Source organism: Temnothorax curvispinosus, unplaced genomic scaffold, assembly GCF_003070985.1.
Source record: "Temnothorax curvispinosus isolate PA1 unplaced genomic scaffold, ASM307098v1 QBEX01006264.1, whole genome shotgun sequence".
Taxonomy (NCBI): domain Eukaryota; kingdom Metazoa; phylum Arthropoda; class Insecta; order Hymenoptera; family Formicidae; genus Temnothorax; species Temnothorax curvispinosus.
Window position 1 is genome coordinate 1 of NW_020216044.1, and position 22,970 is coordinate 22,970.

The following is a 22,970-nucleotide window of genomic DNA, read 5'->3' on the forward strand; positions in this document are numbered from 1 at the left end:
GCGATTAGTTGGAGTTGCAAACAACAGGACTGCATCGCTTTGTCATCGACCGAAGCGGAATTTATCGCACTCTTTGAAGCATGCAAAGAATCGATTTGGATACAAAGACTTCTGAAGGATTTTAGATGGACAGGACAAACTCATACCAAGATTTACGAAGATAATCAAAGCGTCTTGAAAATGATTATCAACGAAAAATTAAGTAATAGGACAAAACATATTGACACAAAAGTTCACTTTGTAAAGGACCACATTGATAAAAAGCATATCATATGCGAATATTGTCCGTCTGAAACTATGCTAGCCGATTTACTAACCAAAGGTTTAGTTAAAAATAAGTTCATTACATTAAGAGATCGCTGTAATTTAATTTATATTGATTAAGGAGGAGTGTTAGAGTCATATATAACCAAGATAAATTAAGGGTTTTCTTTTCTTTTGGTTGCATACATTGGCGTGGTGTGGCGCTGTCATTCGCTTCACTCTAGTGAGCTTTTAGTTATGGCAACACTGACCTAAGCTTTTTTTGCTGCAATAACGTTTTGTAACATTCATTGCCTTTCACGCGATTCTTTACTTATGTACTGGTCCGAATAAAAGTGTTGTATTGCAAGTACTTCATCCCTGTTTCGTTTTTTATTCGGTATACGCTAACGGTACGGCTATCAATAACTCCGTTAAAAATCATTGTACCGCAATTCGCAAAATGGATTCTTAAAGCTAAAACTTTGCTCTATCAAGTGGTATAATCGCCAATTTTTTCGTAAAGATTTTTGGATACATTACAAAAACATTGTAAAAATTTGCAATTTTTTACTTTCTTATTTAGATCCAAAAACAATTGTGCAGAACAACAACAAAAATTTATTCTTTACGTTTTTTTGTACTTTTAAGTATCCTACATTTAAGGGGTTAGTACACTGTGTTTCAGGATAATTTTCAGGAATTAATTTCTAACAAAATATTTATGAAACACCAGTAATTTTTTTTTATTATTTTCTATACACATTGAAGAACGTGTCAAAATTTTGTTGCCTAACTAAATATAAAACTCGTCGAGTTAAGCCGTTTCGCGCATTCCTATGACTTTCGGATGGTGTACATGATTTCGCGAAAACCAGTCGTCTGAAACAAAAATAAAAAATATGCTCATTATCTACATTGTATTGGCTTTCGGCTGACGGAGAATTTTTTTTTTTTCATTTTTGGCGACGAGAAAAAAATTCCTGAATTTTTTACTGCAATTGGGCAAAATTCAGGAATGAAAAAATGTTTGGTGGTCACGAATGAGCCGTATGAAAGTCAATTTGATTGATAAATAATGTTTATCTATCAAATTACCGAGCTAACGTCACGAAGTCATACGACCAATGGCGTGAGAGTACGGTTTTACCTATTTCTTAGGAAAGCGATTGACCACCAAACGTTTTAATGACGATATTTGTGACCACCAAACGATTCCGCGTCGATTGAGCCGTATGAAAGTCAATTTGATTGATAAATAATGTTTATCCATCAAATTACCGAGCTAACGTCACGGAGTCATACGACCAATGGCGTGAGAGTACGGTTTTTTCTATTTCTTAGGAAAACCATTGACCACCAAACGTTTTAATGACGATATTCGTGACCACTAATAAAATAAAAATTGTCCGGCTAACTTTACACCGGAAATTTTATTTTTATTTTACAGGAAAACGACTAACCACCAAACGATCGGACTAGACTACCAAAGACCACCAAACGACCACCAATCGATTCCAATTAATGAAAGTTCGATACGTTGAAGTTGTCCGGCCAACTTCATAGAGGTGCCTGAGAGCGGCTATCCGGCTTCGGGGGACGTCTGTCCTAATCTGCCCTCTGAGAAAGTAAACGTCAACTACGGCGTTACGCTCGGTAACGATCAGAGAGGACTCGGGTAACGATACATGGGTTCGTATCCATGCTATGGTTTGTGTCCGAACTACTCAGATGGAGGGGATATGCTGGTCGCGCAAGCCCTCCTCTGTCCGTGTATGGATCTACAGCATGAATCCTTAAAATACTACGATCTTTTCTAGCAGCACTAACCACTAGCGTATAATTTGTCCGCCGATATTACGAATTTCTTCTGCAGCAACACATAAAATGTTGAACAGTTTTCTTGAACGATTGTAACAACGTCTGCATGCGTCTGCACGCGTCGGGCGTAGGCAACGTCTGTGTTGTAAGTCTGACAAGTTAGTCGGCGCGTAGTTGATTAAAGTTGGAAAAATATGTAAATATATAGTATATAAAAAATATTAAACTACTATAAAATCTAAGCTCAGATTGTAAATGGTTTATTTAATATTGATTAATAATATTTTTGATAAAAAAGCCGGCTAGAACCTAGAATGGAAATATTGGTTTATTTCTAGTTCAGACGATAGCCACATATACTTCTTCTGAATAAGAAAATTTTAGCTTTTTGCGTTTCAGATGCCTAGAACAGCAAGAATTATTTACACCGTCTGTCATTTATGGTGACCAGGATATAACAGAAAAGAAGAGCATTTATTTTGTTACTTAAAAAATAAAAATAAATTTTTAAAATAAGGTGAAGAGAACATGCAAAGTTTAACGTTATTCACTTTCTTCGTTTCCCTATAAAAAGTTCCTGAAAAATATATATTTTTCATAAAGATCTTTTAAATCAGAATACCTCCGTTAATAATTCTTTACATTCTTTTCCTGACGGAAGAGATTTTACACCACTTCTCAATATAAATATCTCTCTTGTTATGGTTTTATTCGATTATTCTGGCGTTTTTATATTTGTGATTTAATTAAATTATTGTTTACTTTGTTTATATTATTAGGTGATTGTTTAATGTTTTAGTCTAGAATCATGTTTAATGTTTTAGTATGTAAACTTGAACATTAATTATTATCATGTTTTTTTATATTTATCTTCTTTTATCGTAGTAATCTGTTCCGAAGAAAACTAAGTACAGTCGAAACGTTAACCATGTGTATTGTTTATTTAAGAAACTGTTTTTATTTTAATCCAATATCTCTTTGTTGTTGCTCGTGGCCGCTTATAAACATTAATAGCTAATATTTTAATAAGAGTAAAAAGAACATTATAAACTACTTTTTTTCTCGATATAGTTAATATGTAATTATTGTTATGCATTTAAATATTAAATTTAAATACTGTTATGCTAAAGTAAAGGCTTTTAAAGTAAGACTTTTTTTATATAAAAGCATATTGGCCAGAACGGGGATTTCTATACATTACATTTACGAATTTTAGTTTTTATTTAATTAATTATATTTGCAATCTTTATATTTATAAATTTCAAATATATATATAGTGGTTAGAAGTTTGCGGATTGAATGAAACGGATAATGTGTCCCAAGTTTTTGTGTGTACACGTCATTTCCATTTACACCATTACAATGTCGCAAATAAAAAGATAAGGTTACTTTCTGTAGCTGTACCTAGCACAGTTATTTTAAGTCCTGAAGCAGAGGTTGGTAAGTAACCAAACATTTCAACAATTATTGTATATCGAGAACAAAAGAAAAATACAATCAGTACCATTAATAAATATTTTGTAAATGCAGAAAAGATTTGTTCTCTTCCACCAAAGAAAAATTCAACGGACATTACCTATGATAATCACTGCATTGTTCAATCGGACGAAATAATACAACCATGTATTCAGAGCGACAATATTGGTATATATATGAGCAACATGGATTTTTATTTTTATATACTATACATTTGTAATGTAATATTTTATTATTTAAAAAATTATTTTTTATTGTAGAATCCAGCATTGTTTTGGATTACGTCGAAAACATCTGTGATTCTCAATGTTACAATGGTAATTTGTTTTCATCATTAAATTAATTTTGGCATTTTTTTTTTTTTTTTAGAAAATGTATATTTTGTAGAGTACATAAATAGTGCACTATAAATATAATTTATATTTTTTTACATTTTAGGTTTTGAAGAATTAACACCTAAGAAAGGCCGTCGTGTTTTACACAGCCTCGATACGTTTCCGAAATTAAATTGTCTGATTTTGCTACTCCTCGAAAAGCTAAAATGACATTAAACTTTGTAAAGTCTATGGATGTTAAAAAGTCTAAAACTATTGCACAACTAAAAGCCGCAAATAGGAAACAAGCTAAACAGATTGCTAACATGAAACAGATGTTGTCTCATCTTCAGAAAAAAGAAGTGATCTTAGAAGGTCCTAAGAATACACAATAAAGTAGAATGGATGTAAATCTTGTGCATCAAAAAAGGTTAGTTTTCAAAATAGAATACATGTTTATGTAATAAAATATTATTTGTATTAGACCAAGCAATAAATTAACATATTTATTTTTTATTTTGTAACTAATACGTTTCTTTATTTTTACAGCAAATAGAAGTTTTGCTCCAACAGTTTTTTGTTTGACATTAAAGTAAACGAAAAAAGGAACAGAGAAAAAAATTGAATGACAATTGACGTCAATCAAAATTGACAAATTAATATTAATTATGTAGAAAGATTTATACATAGTATATTATATAAAATATGAATTGTGTACCTTATTTTACACAAGTAAATTGTAATTAGTATTTATCAATGTAATAAGGATTTTTACAAGAATTTGTATACAAGTAAATTACATTTTTTACATTATATTATATCTCTTTTATTTAAAAAATATTTACCATATTTTTATTTTTAACAGGTACATATTTATCACATACAAACATATTTGCTAGAAGTTCAACTTCTTACGATCAAAACTAAATATGACTTAACTGTATTCTGATTTATAATGTTTACGACATTAATACAATTTTAATTTAGAAATTAAAGAACGGCAGTAGTTTATAATTATTAAAATTATTGATTATTAAAAAAAACGAGTTTTGTAAATTTTGAACGGACGTATTTTTGCTTCTCGGACATTTTTTTACTCTCGTGAAACAGTCTAACGTTGATATAAAAATTAACAATATGTTTACATAATTGAACTTTATGATTGTCTAAAATGCGGCTTTGGGTACGTATGTGATTTTCCATGACTAAATTTGAAAATGGCATGTCAATTGCATTTAAAACTTCATTAACCAATTTCTGTTTTATATAAATTTGTTTAATATTATTAGAATTCTATCGTATAATTTTCTCGGATATTTGACAAATTGTGCATACATCTCTTGACAAACTTAAATAAGGCCCTCGATTTTTTATCTTTGATAACAAAGGCATTTCTTCTCCTATTACTTGAGCCTTACATACAGTGCAATCAATAACTTTTTGTAGTTTGAATGATACGTATCCAGCGATGTATTGCACAACATTATCAACATAAGGAGTTAAATTGCATAATAACTTCACATATTCATTATCAAACTCAACACTTTCGTTTACACTTTCATTTCCAATGGGACATGTAAAATTGTTTGGTCGCGATGTCACATGAAGAATTCAATTCCATCAAATAAGCAGTTACCATTTTCAAATTCATGGAGTTCATTACGTAATAACAAACGTTTGTAAGCGCTTTGTAATTGCACTACATTGGGGTTATTATTAAATCCTCCCCGAGCTCTTATTGCACTAAAAAATGTTTCCAAGTAATCCTGCGATAACTTATATGTTAAGAGATAAGACACTTGGTGTATCTTTAATTTTTCAAATAATTGAAACATATTTCGTAAACAAATAATAAATCCTATAAAACCTGTTCTTCTATTGCTCTGTAATATTGGCGTACCATCTTCCAAGCGTAAAGTTGTAATATATTTTTTAAAACCTTCAGCGTACGCTCGCATAACTGAGTAATTACTTTCATTTAATGGTGTATTAAAATTGTGCTTAAAAAATTTATTTTTACAGTTTACCATATCTCCCATATTGTTAAACTGTAAACAAAAATTTGCTGTCTTAAGGCAATCCTTAAATTGTGATTTTACATGCTCATCAGGCAAACTCGTTAAAAAAACAAATGATTTATAAACGCTTTCGCTGAGAGTTTGAATTGCTAATTTAACATTCATCCGATTATTCTCAAAATTAATGTGTTTATTCGTTAGTTTATTCGCGGCTCTTAAACCTTCTTTTGTTTGAAATTCGTGCAACATTTTTATATGATTCCACGAAATTATATCGTTGTCGCTTGTTTTTAAAATTTTTTTATCGCCTAACGTATTTCTCACTAATTTAAGGAGGTTCTACAGATACTCTCTAGTCAGTTGAGAGATAAAGAGAAAATCTTCAAATTCATCGGTTCTAAGTATTCATAAAATATTTTCGTGAATTTTGATGACGTTAGAGCTTATATCATACCCATATTAGTCGAAGCGAGGAATAATTAAAAATATCGTGTAAGTGCTCCTTTGACTCTGGCGGCTTATAATGGAAGAAAATGTGGTAACGTCGCGAACTTGACAGTTCTGCTCATATGACCACGGTTATTTCACAATTTCACATAATTCTAGAGCGAGTATTCTCCGTAAGCGCTCGTAAACGTTAGGTGCTTAAGTTTGAGGTGCTGTCATACTGTGGTGCTGTACTGGCTGTACACTTTTCGCGCGGGTGCAGTCGCTGCGACATTGCCAAATCTCCCTTGTTATTCGAAGCACGCTACGTGAACTGTGATATGGCCTGTTTCAATAGCCAATATCACAAAATTTTACGCGATAACCCTTGTTTTTCTCGATATTTCTGAAAAGCTTAGATTAAGATCTATAAGAGCTCCGTTTTTTGAGCTTTGGTGGGTCGCCTTTATATAATTAATATCTCGTTTCCTGTCTCCAAGAGCCCCTCTGCCATATGTAGTTTATGTTAAAAACTGATTTCAAAATTCATTTTTGCAAATTTTTACACGGTAAACCGATGCTAAAATTTTTCGAGCACTTTTCTTGCATCTCAATTTACACGTCCATAAAGTTTTTTCCAATTTTTAGATACATCCATTATCTGTAGAACCTCCTTAATCATATGGCAGAAGTAAAAAAAAATGAAGCATTCTTCATTTGTTTCCGGATTAATAAAATATGGTTTAAATTTTGGGCCATATGCAAAATTTGCGCCTAAATCAGTGCACATACAAATGTTGGAAGAAGCGCCATCAAAAGTGATAGAATACACTTTACATTTACTGTTATTTAACTCTTGCAATGCCCGACGTAATAGGTTTGTTCGTTCAACACTATTTAAAGTGTTAATTAAAAAGTACCCAATGGGTACTTTCCAATTGTCATTAAGAGATACAACCATAAACATTAAGGCACTTTTAGCTACAGGAACGCAATCGTTATCATTATATGTATGTAATATAGTGCCATAATCGACGCCACCGTAAAATCGGTTTTCATCAAAAATAATTTGTTCCCGTATTCACATTTCATCTATCACTAAATTTACTTTTGTAGGTTTTGAGTCTGTATACCGCAACGCAATTGCTTGTAAGGCTTCTTTTGTGAAGCCTGGTGATCCGTCAACAACTCGGTACCACTCTCTAATAGTTGTGGGACTTGGCAGTAGATTATTCCATGTTTTACGTACATAGTTATGCCTTAGGCGAGTAAAAGTGTAGAGTCAGAGCAAAACTGCGTATCTCTGGTGAATAGCTTTTACTGTGTTTCAACTTCTTGTTTAAAATTTGTTTTATTTTCTCCGGAATCAATCCCTAATAATAAAAATGATAAATTAAATGTTATAAAAACTTAAAATTATTAAAATTAAAATATAGCAAATCGTATTGTATTACTAGTATAGTATCTTCAGCATTCTTCGAGATCAGTCCTTTCTTCTGAAGATGAGACATCATCTGCTTCATAGTGACAATCCGTTTAGCCTGTTTTCTATTTGCGGCTTTTAGTCATGCAATAGCTTTAGACTTCTTAGCATCTGTAGACTTTATAAAGTTTAATGTCTTTTTAGCTTTTCGAGGAGTAGCAAAATCAGACAATTCAATTTCGGAAACGTATCGAGGCTGTAAAACACGACGTTCTTTCTTAGGTGTTAATTCTTCAAAACCTAAAATGTAAAAAAATATAAATTACATTTATAGTGCACTTATTTATGTACTCTACAAAATATACATTTTCTAAAAAAGAAAAAATGCCAAAATTAATTTAATGATGAAAATGAATTACCATTGTAACATTGAGACTTTAAAGAGCTGCTGTATTGTTATCGGTAATGACGTTATTGATTGTGAGCATTTCCCTGTTTTCTTTGTTGTTGTTTATGTCTTCACAGATGTTTTCGACATGATCCAAAACAATGCTGGACTCTACAATAAAAAATAATTTTTTAAATAATAAAATATTACATTACAAATGTATAGTATATAAAAATGAAAACCCATATTGCTCATATATATACCAATATTGTCACTCTGAATACATGGTTGTATTATTTCGTCCGATTGAACAATGCTGTGATTATCATAGGTAATGTCCGTTGAATTTTTCTTTGGTGGAAGAGAACAAATCTTTTCTGCATTTACAAAATATTTATTAATGGTACGACTGATTATATTTTTCTTTTGATCTCGATATATAATAATTGTTGAAATGTTTGGTTACTTACCAACCTCTGCTTCAGGACTTAAAATAACTGTGCTAGGTACAGCCATAGAAAGTAACCTTATCTTTTTATTTGCGACAGTGTAATGGTGTGGATGGAAATGACGTGTACACACAAAAACTTGGGACACATTATCCGTTTCATTCAATCCGCAAACTTCTAACCACTGTTTACGATTCTGCTGATGTTGGTTTGGGAAGCTTGAAATAAGAATTATTTTATTAGTGACAGCACTCTTTTCTTTCATTCTTATATATTAGAACGTATTATACTTATAAGTATGTATTTATTTGACATAGTGGACGCAAAGTTAATTTATTTGTTTACATACATATACATGTAATACTTACTGGTGCAAAGAAATGTGCTTATTTTTATCAAATTTGTAATCGCATAAGTAACACTTTTTTTTACCCATTTTAGTAAAAAATTGCTGTTACTGATGCAATTAACAGAAATTTTAGGTTATGGGCTCGAGGCACCGGTTACCTTTAAGTTCCCCCCTCACCGATCTCACATTTGACGCCCATTAGTTGCCGAGCATGCGCATAAGTGGCAAGGCAACTGTGGATAGAGACAGACGGTGATTGTCGGCACCGTAGTGTTTCGACCCGCACCGCTTATGGATGCTGACAATATAGTAGTATTATATATATGGCTCTGCGTGAATATTTTTGTGAAAAATATACACGATTTTTTCGAAGCTCTTATTTTTATTCCAGGCTTTCAATCTCAATTTCAAAGGTACGTTATTGTTTGTGCACGTTCTGAAGGGTGGAAACATTTCATTTCGTACATATTACTTATACAACTATTTATATTAGAAAATAAGGTTATGAGGTGACAGCATTTTTACATTTTTTTCAATTATTATTAATTATTTTACAATATCCCACCCTTCATTAGTACCTATACTTTACTCCTGTAAAAGGATTTTGCGATCTATAAAGCCGTTTCAAAATTAGACCTTTGACTGTAATTGTCGGTAATTGAGTCACTTTAGCATCTCCTTAAACTCATCAGAAAGGATGTTTCAAAGACGAGATTTTATTGGCTGAATACTACAGCGATAGAGTTATATGAATCCGAGTATACTCGTTTCGGTAACGACGTCAGTACCGCATTTTGTATCGATACGGTATCGTTAGCCTAAGTTACAGAATAGCTTTATCGTTACAGTGTCGTTCGCGCAAGCGACAATTGTCGCTACATAACAATAACGACATCGTCGTTAAAAAGTTAGAGAATATAGGCATACTGATTTCTGTCAACTTTAACGTTTAATATCTCGCGTCGCGGGGCAGAGCGACATTTTTTTCTGCCAGATTCTTTCGTTTCGTGCAAAAACGCGTCGATTGAGCATAATTACATCGATATTTTGAGGTAAGGCCCCTAAACTAAATAATTACCGCGAAATCTCCATAGTTTTGTCGAGAAGAACTAAAATAACAACAAATAAATGTGTAAGCCATATTAACAATATTGTAAAAGATAAATATAATCAAATTTTAATAAATTTTCTTATGTTAAAAACTTACACGTTCATTTTTGCATTGCGGACCTCAGCAGCATTAAAGTTGTCATTATTTTTCACATATTCACATACTATAAACATGTCTACTTTTGGTAAATTATTGGAATTACCTTTTACAAAGCCCGAATCAACCATTTTTTCGAGTTTTTACTTTATATATTGATATGATATATCGTCTTAAAACAATATTATTTAATTTTTTCAATGTTCATATCGAAAAGACGTTATATATTGCCAGTCACGGTCGATTTAAATTACTTTAATTGTTATTCTATATACTGGCGAAAGAAATTTATTATTCTGAATATTATTTAACACTGACACTTGTTTCTCTTATGGAGATGTCATCGAGTTTTATCGTGGTGACGTCACAAGTCCGTGAGCCAATGAGATGGCGTTTCGTTTATGTTCAAATGTGACGCTTTTTAAAACATTATTTATAAAAATTTGGACTAACAAAGATATATTTATAGCAATTTTATATTTTTTATATTATATATAATATTATATATTTTTTTCAAAGCATTTTAATTTTTTGTTTTGTACCCAATTTGCCACAAATGGCGATCGCTAGAACAAAATTTTATTGGCTGTTCAGAAATGTGCGTAGTAGCACAGTATAAGGCTGCATCCCCATGGAGAGAGAAATAGCGGAACGGAATTAAATCGGAATCACTCTGACTGGCTAATCTCCAGGTGGGGGCTCTCAAGATGGGATATTAGCCAATCAAAGGAATTCCGTTTTAATTCCGTTCCGCTATTTCTTTCTCCATGGGGATGCACCCTTTCTAGGTCCGCCATGTCCTTGGGCTGCAAGTACCGTATCAAAAGAATATTCGAGACTACCGCCATTAGTAAATCTTTTTAAATAATAAAATGATCAATATGATCACAGCACACATCCGATTATTTTCCTTCAATAAAGAAAGCACAGTAGAGTTATCAGTTATAACACAAAATATGAAAGCGGCGTGACGGTAACGCTCATTAAGTTTGGTTATCTTTTTTTATCGCTTTGCAGTAACGGAGATACTATAGGGTAGAGATCCTCAAGTAAAGCCCCTTGCACAATGCTAGGCAATAGGCAATAGGAACAGGGAATAGAAATCAGAAATCATGTATAAATGCAGAATAAAACAGTGACACAGGCAATAGACACAGAGTTTCCGTCACGTTGGAAATTCTGTGCCTATTGCCTGTTGCCAAAACCAATCATAGCATTCGAATTTTTTAGGTTGTAATTAACGATTTTTTTGTTATTTCCTATTCCTATTGCCTATTGCCTAGCATTGTGCAAGGGGCTTAAGAGATTGGACATCGTTTAGACAACTTTTGATTGGTACTTTGATCCGTCATATTGTTCAGGACAACTACAAGGGAAAAAGTTATCATTATTAAGGGTCGACAGGAGTAACACTACCGACCTCTGTCGGGTTGCTTAGCTGCGAGTCCGTATTTTATTTATTATAAATTTTTTAAGAGCCAAAATGTAAAATCCGACTATGTACCAGCTTGCGGCTGATATTACTGATTAAAAGCAGGCTTGTTTAGAGCTGCAAAGCTGCTCAGGAACGGCTTTTCCCAAATTTTAGCCAAATTAATTAACGAATCTCATTAAACTTATGCTCGTTTTAATCAGTAATATCAGCCGCAAGATGGTACATAGCCGGATTTTCCATTTTGGCTCTTAAAAAGTTTATAATAAATAAAATACGGACTCGCAGCTAAGCAACCCGACAGAGGTCGGTAGTGTTACTCCTGTCGACCCTTAAATATTTATAATATACTTAAATAATAAATTATTTTCTTTAAAATTATAAAGTATTAAATCAAAATAACATTACAATTATAATTATTTAACAAAATAAAAATATTAAAACTCTAGCAAATTAAATCAAAATTGTAATAATAATGTCAATATAGGTCGAAAATTATGTTTAGTGTAAAGAAATTAATCAAATTTATTAATGATAATAATATTAACGTTTCTGCTTGGCGCTTGCGAGATTTGTAACTTCAGTGCAAACAACGTGCAATTATTCAAGAAATCGTACTTGTATGACACCAACTTTATGCTAACAAGTATAATAATTTATAGCAAGTAATAAAAGTTCTTTTATTAAAAAATAAACAAAAATTTGAGGAGGCTAGTATACGTTAAGAGGTTAATAGGTTAATTAAAATAAGATATAATCTAACTAATGCTTTCTGTCAATGTTTTAAATGCTTTCACTTCTTTAAAAATATAAATAGGAAGATAAATAATTTTGATATAGTGGTTATATATACTTCGCGCTATTTGAACATTATTATAACGTGTTTATTTTTAAATTTTTTCAAAAATTAGATTTTTTTCTTTGAACTATTAATACACATATGAATTTTTAATTAAATTTAGTTTTTGTATGTTAATAAACTATATAGATACTGAACTGATTTAAACATTTTTTTGAAAACGCGCCATAGGTGTCCTGAATAATATGGCGGACGGTGGATGGTGTCCAATCTCTTACTTGAATGATCTTTACTATAGGGTCATTGTTTTGAACGGGATTGGTGCATGTCTAAGAACGTGGCCGCTTGAGATGCGCAAGCAAATCTGTATGGCTGAGTCGAAAACGAAGGATTGTCCCTACTGTATATCCTTATACTATGGAAGTAGCATGATGTAGTAGTACACCTTACTTTCTTTCTATTTAGACCATTCATAGTTCCTATGTTCATTCCAATATTCAGGGCAGAAGATCTGACAGTGATTATCGGAGCACGTAGCAGAGCTACTATAAATTCGATGAACAAATTTAATTATATAATACTGTTTGTTATCGCAAAAAATGCCTTATGAGACACACTTGGATATGGAAATACGAAAATTGAGACCCGCTGAACTATATGAATTAGGAAGTATATTAAGCATTTCTGATTCATGGAAAAAACTGATGTCTATTGTGCCTAAACAAGGAAATGTTTCTAAATTTAGTAGTGACCATATCAGGTAATTTACATAATGTTTCGATAAATATTAAGTTTGATTCCTCGATCTCTTTATATATTTTGATAAAATTATATTTATTCGAATTTTTTCTGTAAAAATAAAATTTTGAAAAACAAATCGTCGCTCAGTAATATAAGAACAATAATTAATTGTTGTTCACAATGTTTGTGGAAAATTGGAAATTCATATAAAATTCGTATAATAATCAGCTATTTTCAGATACTCTGTTGATGCAATCTTTATTGCGTTAGACGTTTCTCAAATGCACACATCGCGTTGTGGACAATAAAAAAACGTTCACACATCGCGCGGAAAAATATCTCATTTTGATATTTGGACAATCAGCATCCACAACGCGTCGTGGTTGTTTTTTTTTTTTTTCGTTCAGTGAGCGTTTTCGGTTTTTGAGCGTAACATGTACATACACACACGCGCGCGCATACACATACACATATTAACCTCAAATTTTGCGTTTATTGTCTCTGCCGTGCTTATACAACTTTAAATATTTATATGACAGATTTCCAAATCTTTATATATTCACATAATATGTAAGCTTAATTACCATTAACGCGCGTTACAACAAAAATTTATGTGCTATAAACCATATTGATAGGTTAGAGACATTTACACTGATTTAAGCCAAATCTACAATGTCCTTTACACGATCCCCAAAAAGCTAGATTCAATTATAAAACGGGGCAAAGATAAGCTCGAAAATATGAAAGAAACAGGAGTGGTCTACAAAATCGAATGTAATGACTGTAACGTTTCTTATATTGGACAAACCCTAAGACATTTGGAAACTCGTGTGAAGGAACATTTAGGTGACATCAAAAAAGATGTGAATAAACACTCCGTTGTTAGCAAGCATCGACTTACACACGGGCATAATTTTAAATGGTCCGATACGGAAATTATGCATAGAGAGAGAAATGTAAGGAAGAGGGAGATTGCAGAGATGTTTTACATAAAAAAAGAACAAAAGAACACGATCAATTTAAAAAAAGACACTGAGAATCTCAATCCGCTATACGATAGAATCATAAGAGCCACGTAATAATTACTCTCTAAGCGTTATTTTTATTTGTTTGACCTATACAGTCGTTTATTTATATATCGGAGATTAGTCGCTGTCTTTCGATCCGGAACGACGTGTCACCGGTTGGTTCCGTTCACATCATGACTGCGGCTCGCTCTGGATTGCGACTTTTTTAAGATTTGACAATGTTAGTAGAACTGCAAGAACTTTGTGGGTGGCTAATGCAATTTGCGAACAATATGAGATAGGTAGATATTTCCTTGATTGTTTCTCGTGCGACATTCGTTCCTGTAACAACATGCTTGTAACGACTTCATTTTGTATACTTTTATAAATCTCTTGATAAGGACACAAACCAGTGTCGAAACGTCGAGTTAACGTAAGAATAAATTTCAGTTTGGTCAAAAATACAACCTGTGTTAATTTTTCACTGACAAAGCAAAGAATTTTGGAAAAAATTAATAATCTAATTTGTGTTGTTATAATATATAATATACTATTCACCAGAATTGAGAGAATATTAATTAAAATAAATTAAAATAAACTAATAAACTGACAGAATACATATATGCATTCCCATAGTATGTATAAACATTTTTAATGTTTTATTTTTTTATAATAAATTTATTTTGTCTTGTTTATTATATCATATATAATTTTAAATTGTTGTATTAAATATTTATACATACCGATTAGTCTTATGTTGTAATTCAACATAAATTTTTTCTAATATCATGTTAAAGTTTTTCTTTGATATTGCAAATCTTCTTTTAAAATGACAAAAATTTCTAAATAATTTATACGTGGCCTGATTATACGTGGTTTTCGTCGATTCCTTTTTATTGGAAGGTCATAACCCTCGTATTCATCAAATAATAAAAAATTAATAATTCTAGCCATGTTACATAAACACGTTTTCGTAGATATTTTAAATAAAAATCGAAACACCTTTATTCAAATTAAAGAGAAGTAGTATAATATTTGAGAAGAGTGGTTAAGAACGACATACACATCAACGACAAATATCTTGTTGTTGGCGACACTGCTGATTAAGTTAATCGTCGATTAAAGTTAATCGGCGTTGGTCGAAGTGGCCTTTTTTTTAACCTCTTTGCGAAATACGAGATAGTCGCAAGATAAAAATTGACGAACTTCAGAAGAGACAAGAAACATCACGTTACAGAATTGCGAAATACGAGATAGTCGCAGAGGTTAAGAGTAGAAAACAGGAAGCAAAGAGCACATTGTAGATTTGGCTTTACACTTCCATCAATCGTCGAAAAACAGACAAAAAAATACCTCTTTAATTACTGGTTTTTTTTTATAGTAATAAATAGCAATTTTTGTTTTCCAAACCAGTTTTACACAAGATATCAATCGAGTGTACTTTTCAATATCAATATCAATATCTAATATGAGGAACCTAAACTTAATATTTACTAAAAGGCATATAATGTAATTCAAAGTATTTTTATCAACATGCGAATATATTATATAAAGCATCCTAATCCAAATATTTATTATTTTCATAGTAAAGCGTATTACATTGCAAATTTGAGAAATTTTAGGTATAAAGATTTCTTTTCTTATTGCAGTATATAATTTTATATATTCAATATTACTTTATACAAATTTTAGAATATAAAATAATTTATATTTTATAAAAAAGTTATAAGTCTTTGTATCTCTTTGAATATTATTAAATTGTGATTGTAGGTGTTACATTACATATTGCAATAGTATTATACATATACATATTTGCCATGCTTTATTAATATATAAGAAGAAATAAAGAAGAGTACAAGGTTTGTACGATTAGAAATCACTTAAATAACAAAGGATCACTTAACAGTGAACTCCACGATGAATATTTTTCAGTCTTGAAACACGGCTCTAATTTTGCCGGAACAGTAAATAATCTATATACTTAAATCGATAATCGATTTAACTAATCTATGTTAAATTAAGTCATTATAAATAAACTTAGAGAAATAAAGAACTGGTGTTATATATAAAGTAAAACTATAAGTAATGAATTTTATGATTTTGTGTTTCATTCTGAATATTAATAAAGCAGTCAATATGTTATATAATTTGATATGCTATGCTTTTCAAGTTATTGAGAAAATTAAAAATAAAAAGATATTGATTTATAAATCTACATTGCAAAGTACATACATTTTATTGATAAAAATTGATACTTCATATTATTTGATAAATAAAAAATAATGTATATATACCTATAACACAGGTATCCTCCATTTTTCGAAAGGTTGTTTTTCACTATCTTGCTTTTACGAAAGACCTACTTTAGTAATACCTGCTTCCGCTAACCGAAAAAGGTCCAAAGAGGATTTTCGCTTTTACAAGCAAAAATTTTTCTCATCTAAATTAATGATAATTACTTCCTCGCTTTATGCCTTTTGGCTCAAAAAAAAGATTTCACAAGAACACTCTACTTTCGGATAATGAGGAAAACTTGTATTAAATGAGAATAATTTTTTCAAGCACAGATTCGATTACATACGTCAATTTCAAAATATCGAATACTTTAATTCCAAAAAATCAAAGAAGAAATCTTCATACTCAGCATCATTAAAAGATTTCTAGAAATTGATTGTACTACATTTTTCTTAAGTTATTTGTCATTAATAGATATCGGATTTCATATATATGCATATTGGTGGAAAAGAGCAATTAATAAGATTAGGTTATTTATAATATCCAACATATTTATACCTAACATACGTTGCAGTATGAATATGTTGGATATTATGAATAACATAATTTTAGTTATTAACTGCTCTTTTCCACCAATCTGCATATAAAAAAATCCGATGTCTAGTCATTTTTGTATATTATTCTGGGGTTGAGACCACATTACTCCTAGGTATTTTGACCCGCTGAACACGAATCTGCAATAAAAAATAGGGGTCGCCCAGTGGATTTCAGAGATAACCTCAAAAAACCGTAAAAAACCACGTTTTTTAGTGGTAAAGGCTTTAAAAAAAGAATATGATTTGTTTCAGGTCAAGACCAACCAGAATTTTATTGGTAAACGCACAAACACACTTGTGTCAGTCTTTCCTGATGTTTAGACTATTGGCCAGTCTACAATGAGTCGTTAGTCGTTAGTCAGATGTCGGAAGAGAGTCGAAAAAAGTCATAAACGTGTCATAAGGCGATCGGAAGTTTGTAATCGGCAATCATAAGCGATTGGCCAAATGCCATCTCTTACGATCACCGATTACAGGCCTTCGATTGCTTATAATACGCTTATAACTATTTCTTCCGATATCTGACTAACGACTAACGACTCATTGTAGACTGGCCATATAAGGCCCGGTCTACAATGGATGTCGGAAGTCAGAGTCGTAAGAAATTGACCAATCACAATCTATTATTCTCCTTGCGGTCGAAGAATAATGAACTGTGATTGGTCAATTTCTTACGACTCCGACTTCCGACATCCATTGTAGACCGGGCATAAAAAAAACTGAAGACAACAGCAGGCTGAAGGCGAATCTGAAGATGGTTATACCTCTGAGAGCGGGAAAATATTTTGCAATACTCGCACAGTTATCGTCTGTAAGTCCAGTTTGGTGATCAGAAGATTTTATACTGTAAGGAAATTTAGTGACTGAAAACCTGCATGAGGCCACCTAAATGAAGGTGATCTTATAAACGAGAACTAAATTGGTTTACGCTTGCGTATGCGTTTGTCATCGAACGACCTATATTAATGTAAAGGATTTCTACGTTGCTTTTTGCCTTTTTGTTGTGTTTCTCTTTTCAGCATCCAGCAATAGTCTTTTACGGTTTTTTGAGGTTATCTCTGAAATCCACTGGGCGACCCCTCCCTGGTAACCAGTTTGCTAGTTCAGATGCGTCCCGAAGAAGTGCGCAAGAAATCAGTCCAGAATTGCGACAAAAGTGCATAATATCTGTGATTGAACGAGTACTTACTGTACTATTGCAGTAGTCTGCTGTAAGAAGCTACTGTGAAATTTTATACTATTTGTTAAAAGTAAACATGTAGCAGAAATGTGAAAACAATATGGAAGTATCTTTTGAGTACAGATCCAACCGGCAGAAACGTGAAAAGAACGTGCAAGCATCTGCCCGTGAGAAAAAGAGCAGTCGAGTGTGCTAGACGCTTGAAACATATTTGCAGCAAAATTTCACAAGTGTATGTCGTTTAAATTGTTGTTTTTGCCGTACAGATCCGACCGGCAGAAACGTGAAAAGAACGTGCGAGCATCTGCCCGTGAGAAAAAGAGCAGTCGAGTGTGCTAGACTCTTGAAACATATTTGCAGCAAAATTTCACAAGTGTATAATGTCGCTTAAATTGTTGTTTTTGCCGTATAGATCCGAGTGACAGAAATGCGAAAAAAGCGTGCCAGCATCTGCCCGTCAGAAAAAGAACTGTCGAGCGCGCTAAACTCCCAGACAGCACAAAATATTTATCAAATATTTATAAAATATTTATAAAAAAGATTTAAATATTTTGAAAATATATACGTTGAATATTTTGTAAATATTATAATGTCCGGAAAATGAAAGTATCTAAAAAATTATAATAAATATTTTAAAATAAAGTGTAAATAATTATCATCAATATTATTAAAGTTGTTTTTAATTTATGTTATAAATATTTATAGAAATAATTACTGGTAAGTTAAGTGGAGATTGTGAAACTGTTATAGCTTCGTGCTGTGAGATGTAGGCCATACGGTCCATTTTAGCGTTACGAATTTCGAAAAATGTTTGGTTGATAAATCAGATGTACGGTATATTCTGCCAAAATAACAAAGATAACGCTCTCAATAACGATAAATAAATAAAAACAAGGCAAATGAGAGCTCGTTCGCGACGATGGACGGGCGACAGTAATAAAATATTACAAATTGAATAAAATATATATAATAAAGTAAACGTTTCGGTCCTTGATTTGGACCCTCCTCAGTACATATAGCTGGTCGAGTGAAATGCAGTGGTCACAAGTAGTCAAAAATGCCGCGTAATACTTATTGTATTACGCGGAGAGATGGTGTCGTATATCTTATCAATTTGACTGTCAGGTAACTCTTGTGATCACTTTTTAAGGTATGACTATATATATTTGTTTAATTTATTTATTTTTATGGAATTAAGGTAACAGTCACGTTGAGGATACGAGATCTACACTCTCATAATCGGAGAGCGGAATAACTGCATTTTTTACTACTTGTGACCACTGCATTTCACTCGACCAGCTATATGTACTGAGGAGGGTCCAAACCAAGGACTAAAACGTTTACTTTATTATATATATTTTATTCAATTTGTAATATTTTATTACTGTCGCCCGTCCATCGTCGCGAACGAGCTCTCATTTGCCTTGTTTTGTTTATTTCTGCCAAAATCATTTGTATTTCTGCTGCTCTACTTCTTTACGCAAGCATCTGCCGTAATTCTTGTTGAAATCTGCTGTATGTGCTAGTTTGCAACGATGCCGCTAGGCGGCGCGTAATGGTAAAACTAACTCGCAAGTAAATTTCAGTTGGGATCTAATATAAGCAGGCCTCCGGCGAAGCGCGAATCAAAATCATGACATTCGCGACAATCTTCGCCAGCAATACAACGCAAGGCTTACCCAACACCACTGCGGTGCTATAAATATAAAAAATATTTTTGTAAATTATTTTAATCTTTCTAAAAAATATTTTAAAAATATTTTGTGCTGTATGGGTAGCAGTAGGCGCTGCTACAAATCTGGCGCAATTATGTTGCACTGCGATTTGCGCAAGCATCTGCCGCATTTCTTGCACTATTCTGCTGTATGTAAATGCATACACATATCTTCCACAATTCTGTTGCACTACGACGAGAGCAAGTTTCTGCCAACAGAAAAATAGTCAAAATTGGAAATAGAAAACGCATGACCTGCCCGAAAGTTAGTGCACGACTTTTCGTGCAGTTTACAGCAGAATTGCAAAGGAATGGTTACCAGGGCTATTTTTTATTGCAGATTCGTGTTTACCGGGTACCAAAATACATAGGAGTAATGTGGTCTCAACCCCAGAACAATATACTTTTTTTTGTGCAATGAACCTGTGTAATAATTTATGTTTTGATTATACATTATTGTGATTTGTGATGATTGCATGATTAGCAAAATTGAACAAACGGCACGTAGAGACATTCGCAATGCAGCTCAAATATTTTTGGATGAGTGGAGTACTATGGGGAGAAAGAGACCAACATTAAAATTTTTACTAGAACTTCTTATAAAAGCAGAATTATTTAGGGCCGCTGACTATGTGGCATGTGATATATTAAAACGTAAGGTTGTTTTTTCATAATTTTATATATACAGGGAATGTTATATACTTAAAAAATGCCTACTAATTATATAGTTATTCCTTATCAAAAATTGAGTCAAAAAATCTTGAATTATTTTTTTTCTATAATGTTTAATAAAATGGTAATTATTAAATAAAACTAATCTTTAATCATGCCATCCTTTAGATAGGCGTACGTCAGTGAGCCTCATACCTGGTACATGAGTGCTCTGCTGCTAAAAGTCGTCATACACATTACTAGGTGCATTCACTGACGTACACCTGTCTAAAGGACGGCGCTAATTAGATTAAGTTTACTTAATAATTACTGTTTTAAGCATTATAGAAAAAAGACGATTCAATACTTTTCGACTCAATTTTTGAGACAGAATAGTGCTATACAATCAGTGGATACTCTTTAAAAGACACCCTGTATATATAAAACTTTTTTAGTACATTTAAAAGAATTATAATTATTCTTACTTATTACTTTATTTTTATTATACAGAGGAAAGACCAAAGAGGCCAGATTATGGTCCAGCTGCTTCTATCGATATAAGTGATGCAGCCATAAATCAATTAGATAAGCAAATGCTTCCACAGAATACATTTGCTAATTCCATAATAATAGGATCAACATCAATAATTAATAGAATATGCCCTTCTGAAAAACCTGCAAATGTGCAGGCAGCGCAAAGTTATAAGTATGAAGAATTACCATCTGAAGAATTACCTGTATTTCTTAATAACTGTAAATAACTTATAAAGTGCTTATATATAATAAAGGGATGTTTGTATTTTAACTGTCTAAAGCAATGGATGTTTGATATTGATCTAGGTTTGTAATTCGTCTATTAAAAAATATATGTACGCAATATAAATAAATGTATATTTTGAGAAATTTGATAAATTAAAGGAGTCATCTCAGATATTTATTTTGTAACTAGCTGGTTACCCGGGCTTCGCCCCGGAGGATATATGTAATCACTTAATCAAACACGCAAATAGTCTCTCTTTCTCTCTCTTTCTCTCTCTTTCTCTCTCTCTCTCTCTCTTTCTCTCTCTCTCTCTCTCTCTCTGTCTCTCTCTCCCTCTCTCTCTCTCCCTCTGTTTTTCTCTCTCTCCCGCTGTCCCTCTCTTTCTCTCCCTCTGTATCTCTCTTTCTCTCTCTCTCTCTCTCTCTCTCTCTCTCTCTCTCTCTCTCTCTCTCTCTCTTTCTCTCTCTCTCTCTCTCTCCCTCTGTATATATATCTCTCTCTTCCCCCCTCTTCCCCCTCTCTCTCTCTCTTACTCTCTCTCTCCCCTCTCCCTCTCCCCCCCCCTCTCTCTCTCTCTCTAAATACTATTCTTTAAAATTCGATTAATTATTTCCCGAAAAATTCGTCAAACTTCTGATACCGCTTTCCAAAAAGATCGGTAATAAAAAATTATATATTTGATAGCACTCCCCGGGAAATTCAACCCCTACTTTATGTACAATTCTTTGAAATTCGGTCATTCGGAACCGGTTTTTAAAAAAATTGGTAATAAAATATAGTACACTTTATAGCACTCCCCGAGAAATTCTACTCCTACTTCATGTATAATTCTTTGACATATTTAATCAATTATTTCCCGAAAAATTTAAAGAATTAAAAAAACCGGTTTCCAAAAAGATCGGTAACAAAAACTGTACACATTATGGCGCTTGCCGTAAAATTCTACCCCTACTTCATATACAATTCTTTCAATTTCGGTCAATTAATTCCCAAAAGATTGAAAAAATTTCGATACCGGCTTCCAAAAGATCGGTAACGAAAAATTATACACTTCATAGCACTCCCCGGAAAATTCTACCCCTGTTTGATCTACAATTCTTTGAAATTCGGTGAATTATTTCCCGAAAAATTAGAAAAATTAGAAAAACCGGTTTCCAGAAAATCGATAACAAAAAACTATACACATAGTGGCACTCCCCGGAAAATTCTACCCCTATTTCATATAATTTTGGTAAAAATTGTTTGAAAAAATTTCGATACCGGCTTCCAAAAGATCGGTAACGAAAAATTATACACTTCATAGTACTCCTCGAAAAATTCTACCCCTGTTTGATCTATAGTTTGTTGAGATTTGATCAATTATTTTTCGAAAAATAGGAAAAATTAAAAAAATCGGTTTCCAGAAAATTGGTAACAAAAAACTATACACATAGTGGCACTCCCCGGAAAATTCTACCCCTATTTTATATATTTTTGGTAAAAATTTGGTTCAGGGGTTTGGCCTGAGCGTTGATGAGTCAGTCAATCAGTCAGTCAAGACAGTCGTAAAAAAAACACATTTTACCCCTTTTTTCCCCCCTTAGGGGTGGAATTTCTAAAAATCCTTTCTTAGTGGGTGCTTATGTCATGAGAGGAATACACCCTCCAAATTTCAAGTCTCTAGGTTCAGGGGTTTGGCCTGGGCGTTGATGAGTCAGTCAGTCAGTCAGTCAGTCAGTCAGTCAGTCAGTCAGTCAGTCAG

General features: G+C 32.4%; 1 protein-coding gene and 1 long non-coding RNA gene across 6 annotated transcripts; both read left to right on the forward strand.

The window, feature by feature from the left end:
* Positions 1 to 3,352: 3,352 nt before the first annotated feature.
* On the forward strand, positions 3,353 to 4,488 carry LOC112455595. Its single transcript, XR_003040878.1, has 5 exons — positions 3,353 to 3,504; positions 3,595 to 3,708; positions 3,801 to 3,857; positions 3,979 to 4,284; positions 4,404 to 4,488. It is a non-coding gene; the product is annotated as an uncharacterized LOC112455595 (long non-coding RNA).
* Positions 4,489 to 12,584: 8,096 nt separating this feature from the next.
* LOC112455594 (protein Tube) lies at positions 12,585 to 21,372 on the forward strand. Of its 5 annotated transcripts, XR_003040874.1 has the most exons (4): positions 13,018 to 13,105; positions 17,177 to 17,201; positions 17,627 to 18,135; positions 20,159 to 20,396. XR_003040874.1 is itself a non-coding variant. In XM_025017607.1 (3 exons), exons 1-3 carry the CDS (start codon positions 12,945 to 12,947, stop codon positions 21,228 to 21,230), a joined length of 582 nt encoding a protein of 193 aa, XP_024873375.1. In that variant the 5' UTR covers positions 12,585 to 12,944; the 3' UTR covers positions 21,231 to 21,372. The 5 variants fall into 5 exon arrangements, 1 of the variants encoding a protein (XP_024873375.1); XM_025017607.1 differs by lacking the exons at positions 17,177 to 17,201; positions 17,627 to 18,135 and adding an exon at positions 20,980 to 21,372 and having other exon boundaries at positions 12,585 to 13,105; positions 20,303 to 20,472; XR_003040876.1 differs by lacking the exons at positions 13,018 to 13,105; positions 17,177 to 17,201 and having other exon boundaries at positions 17,573 to 17,819; positions 17,944 to 18,135.
* Positions 21,373 to 22,970: the final 1,598 nt, after the last annotated feature.

Bases quoted from the DNA above. Each gene is read 5' to 3' on its own strand.
- LOC112455594 (XM_025017607.1), top strand. From the start codon at position 12,945: ATGCCTTATGAGACACACTTGGATATGGAAATACGAAAATTGAGACCC. The intron at 13,106-20,302 runs GTAATTTACATA...TTGCATGATTAG, and splicing joins TTTAGTAGTGACCATATCAG to CAAAATTGAACAAACGGCAC. The intron at 20,473-20,979 runs GTAAGGTTGTTT...TTTATTATACAG, and splicing joins GGCATGTGATATATTAAAAC to AGGAAAGACCAAAGAGGCCA.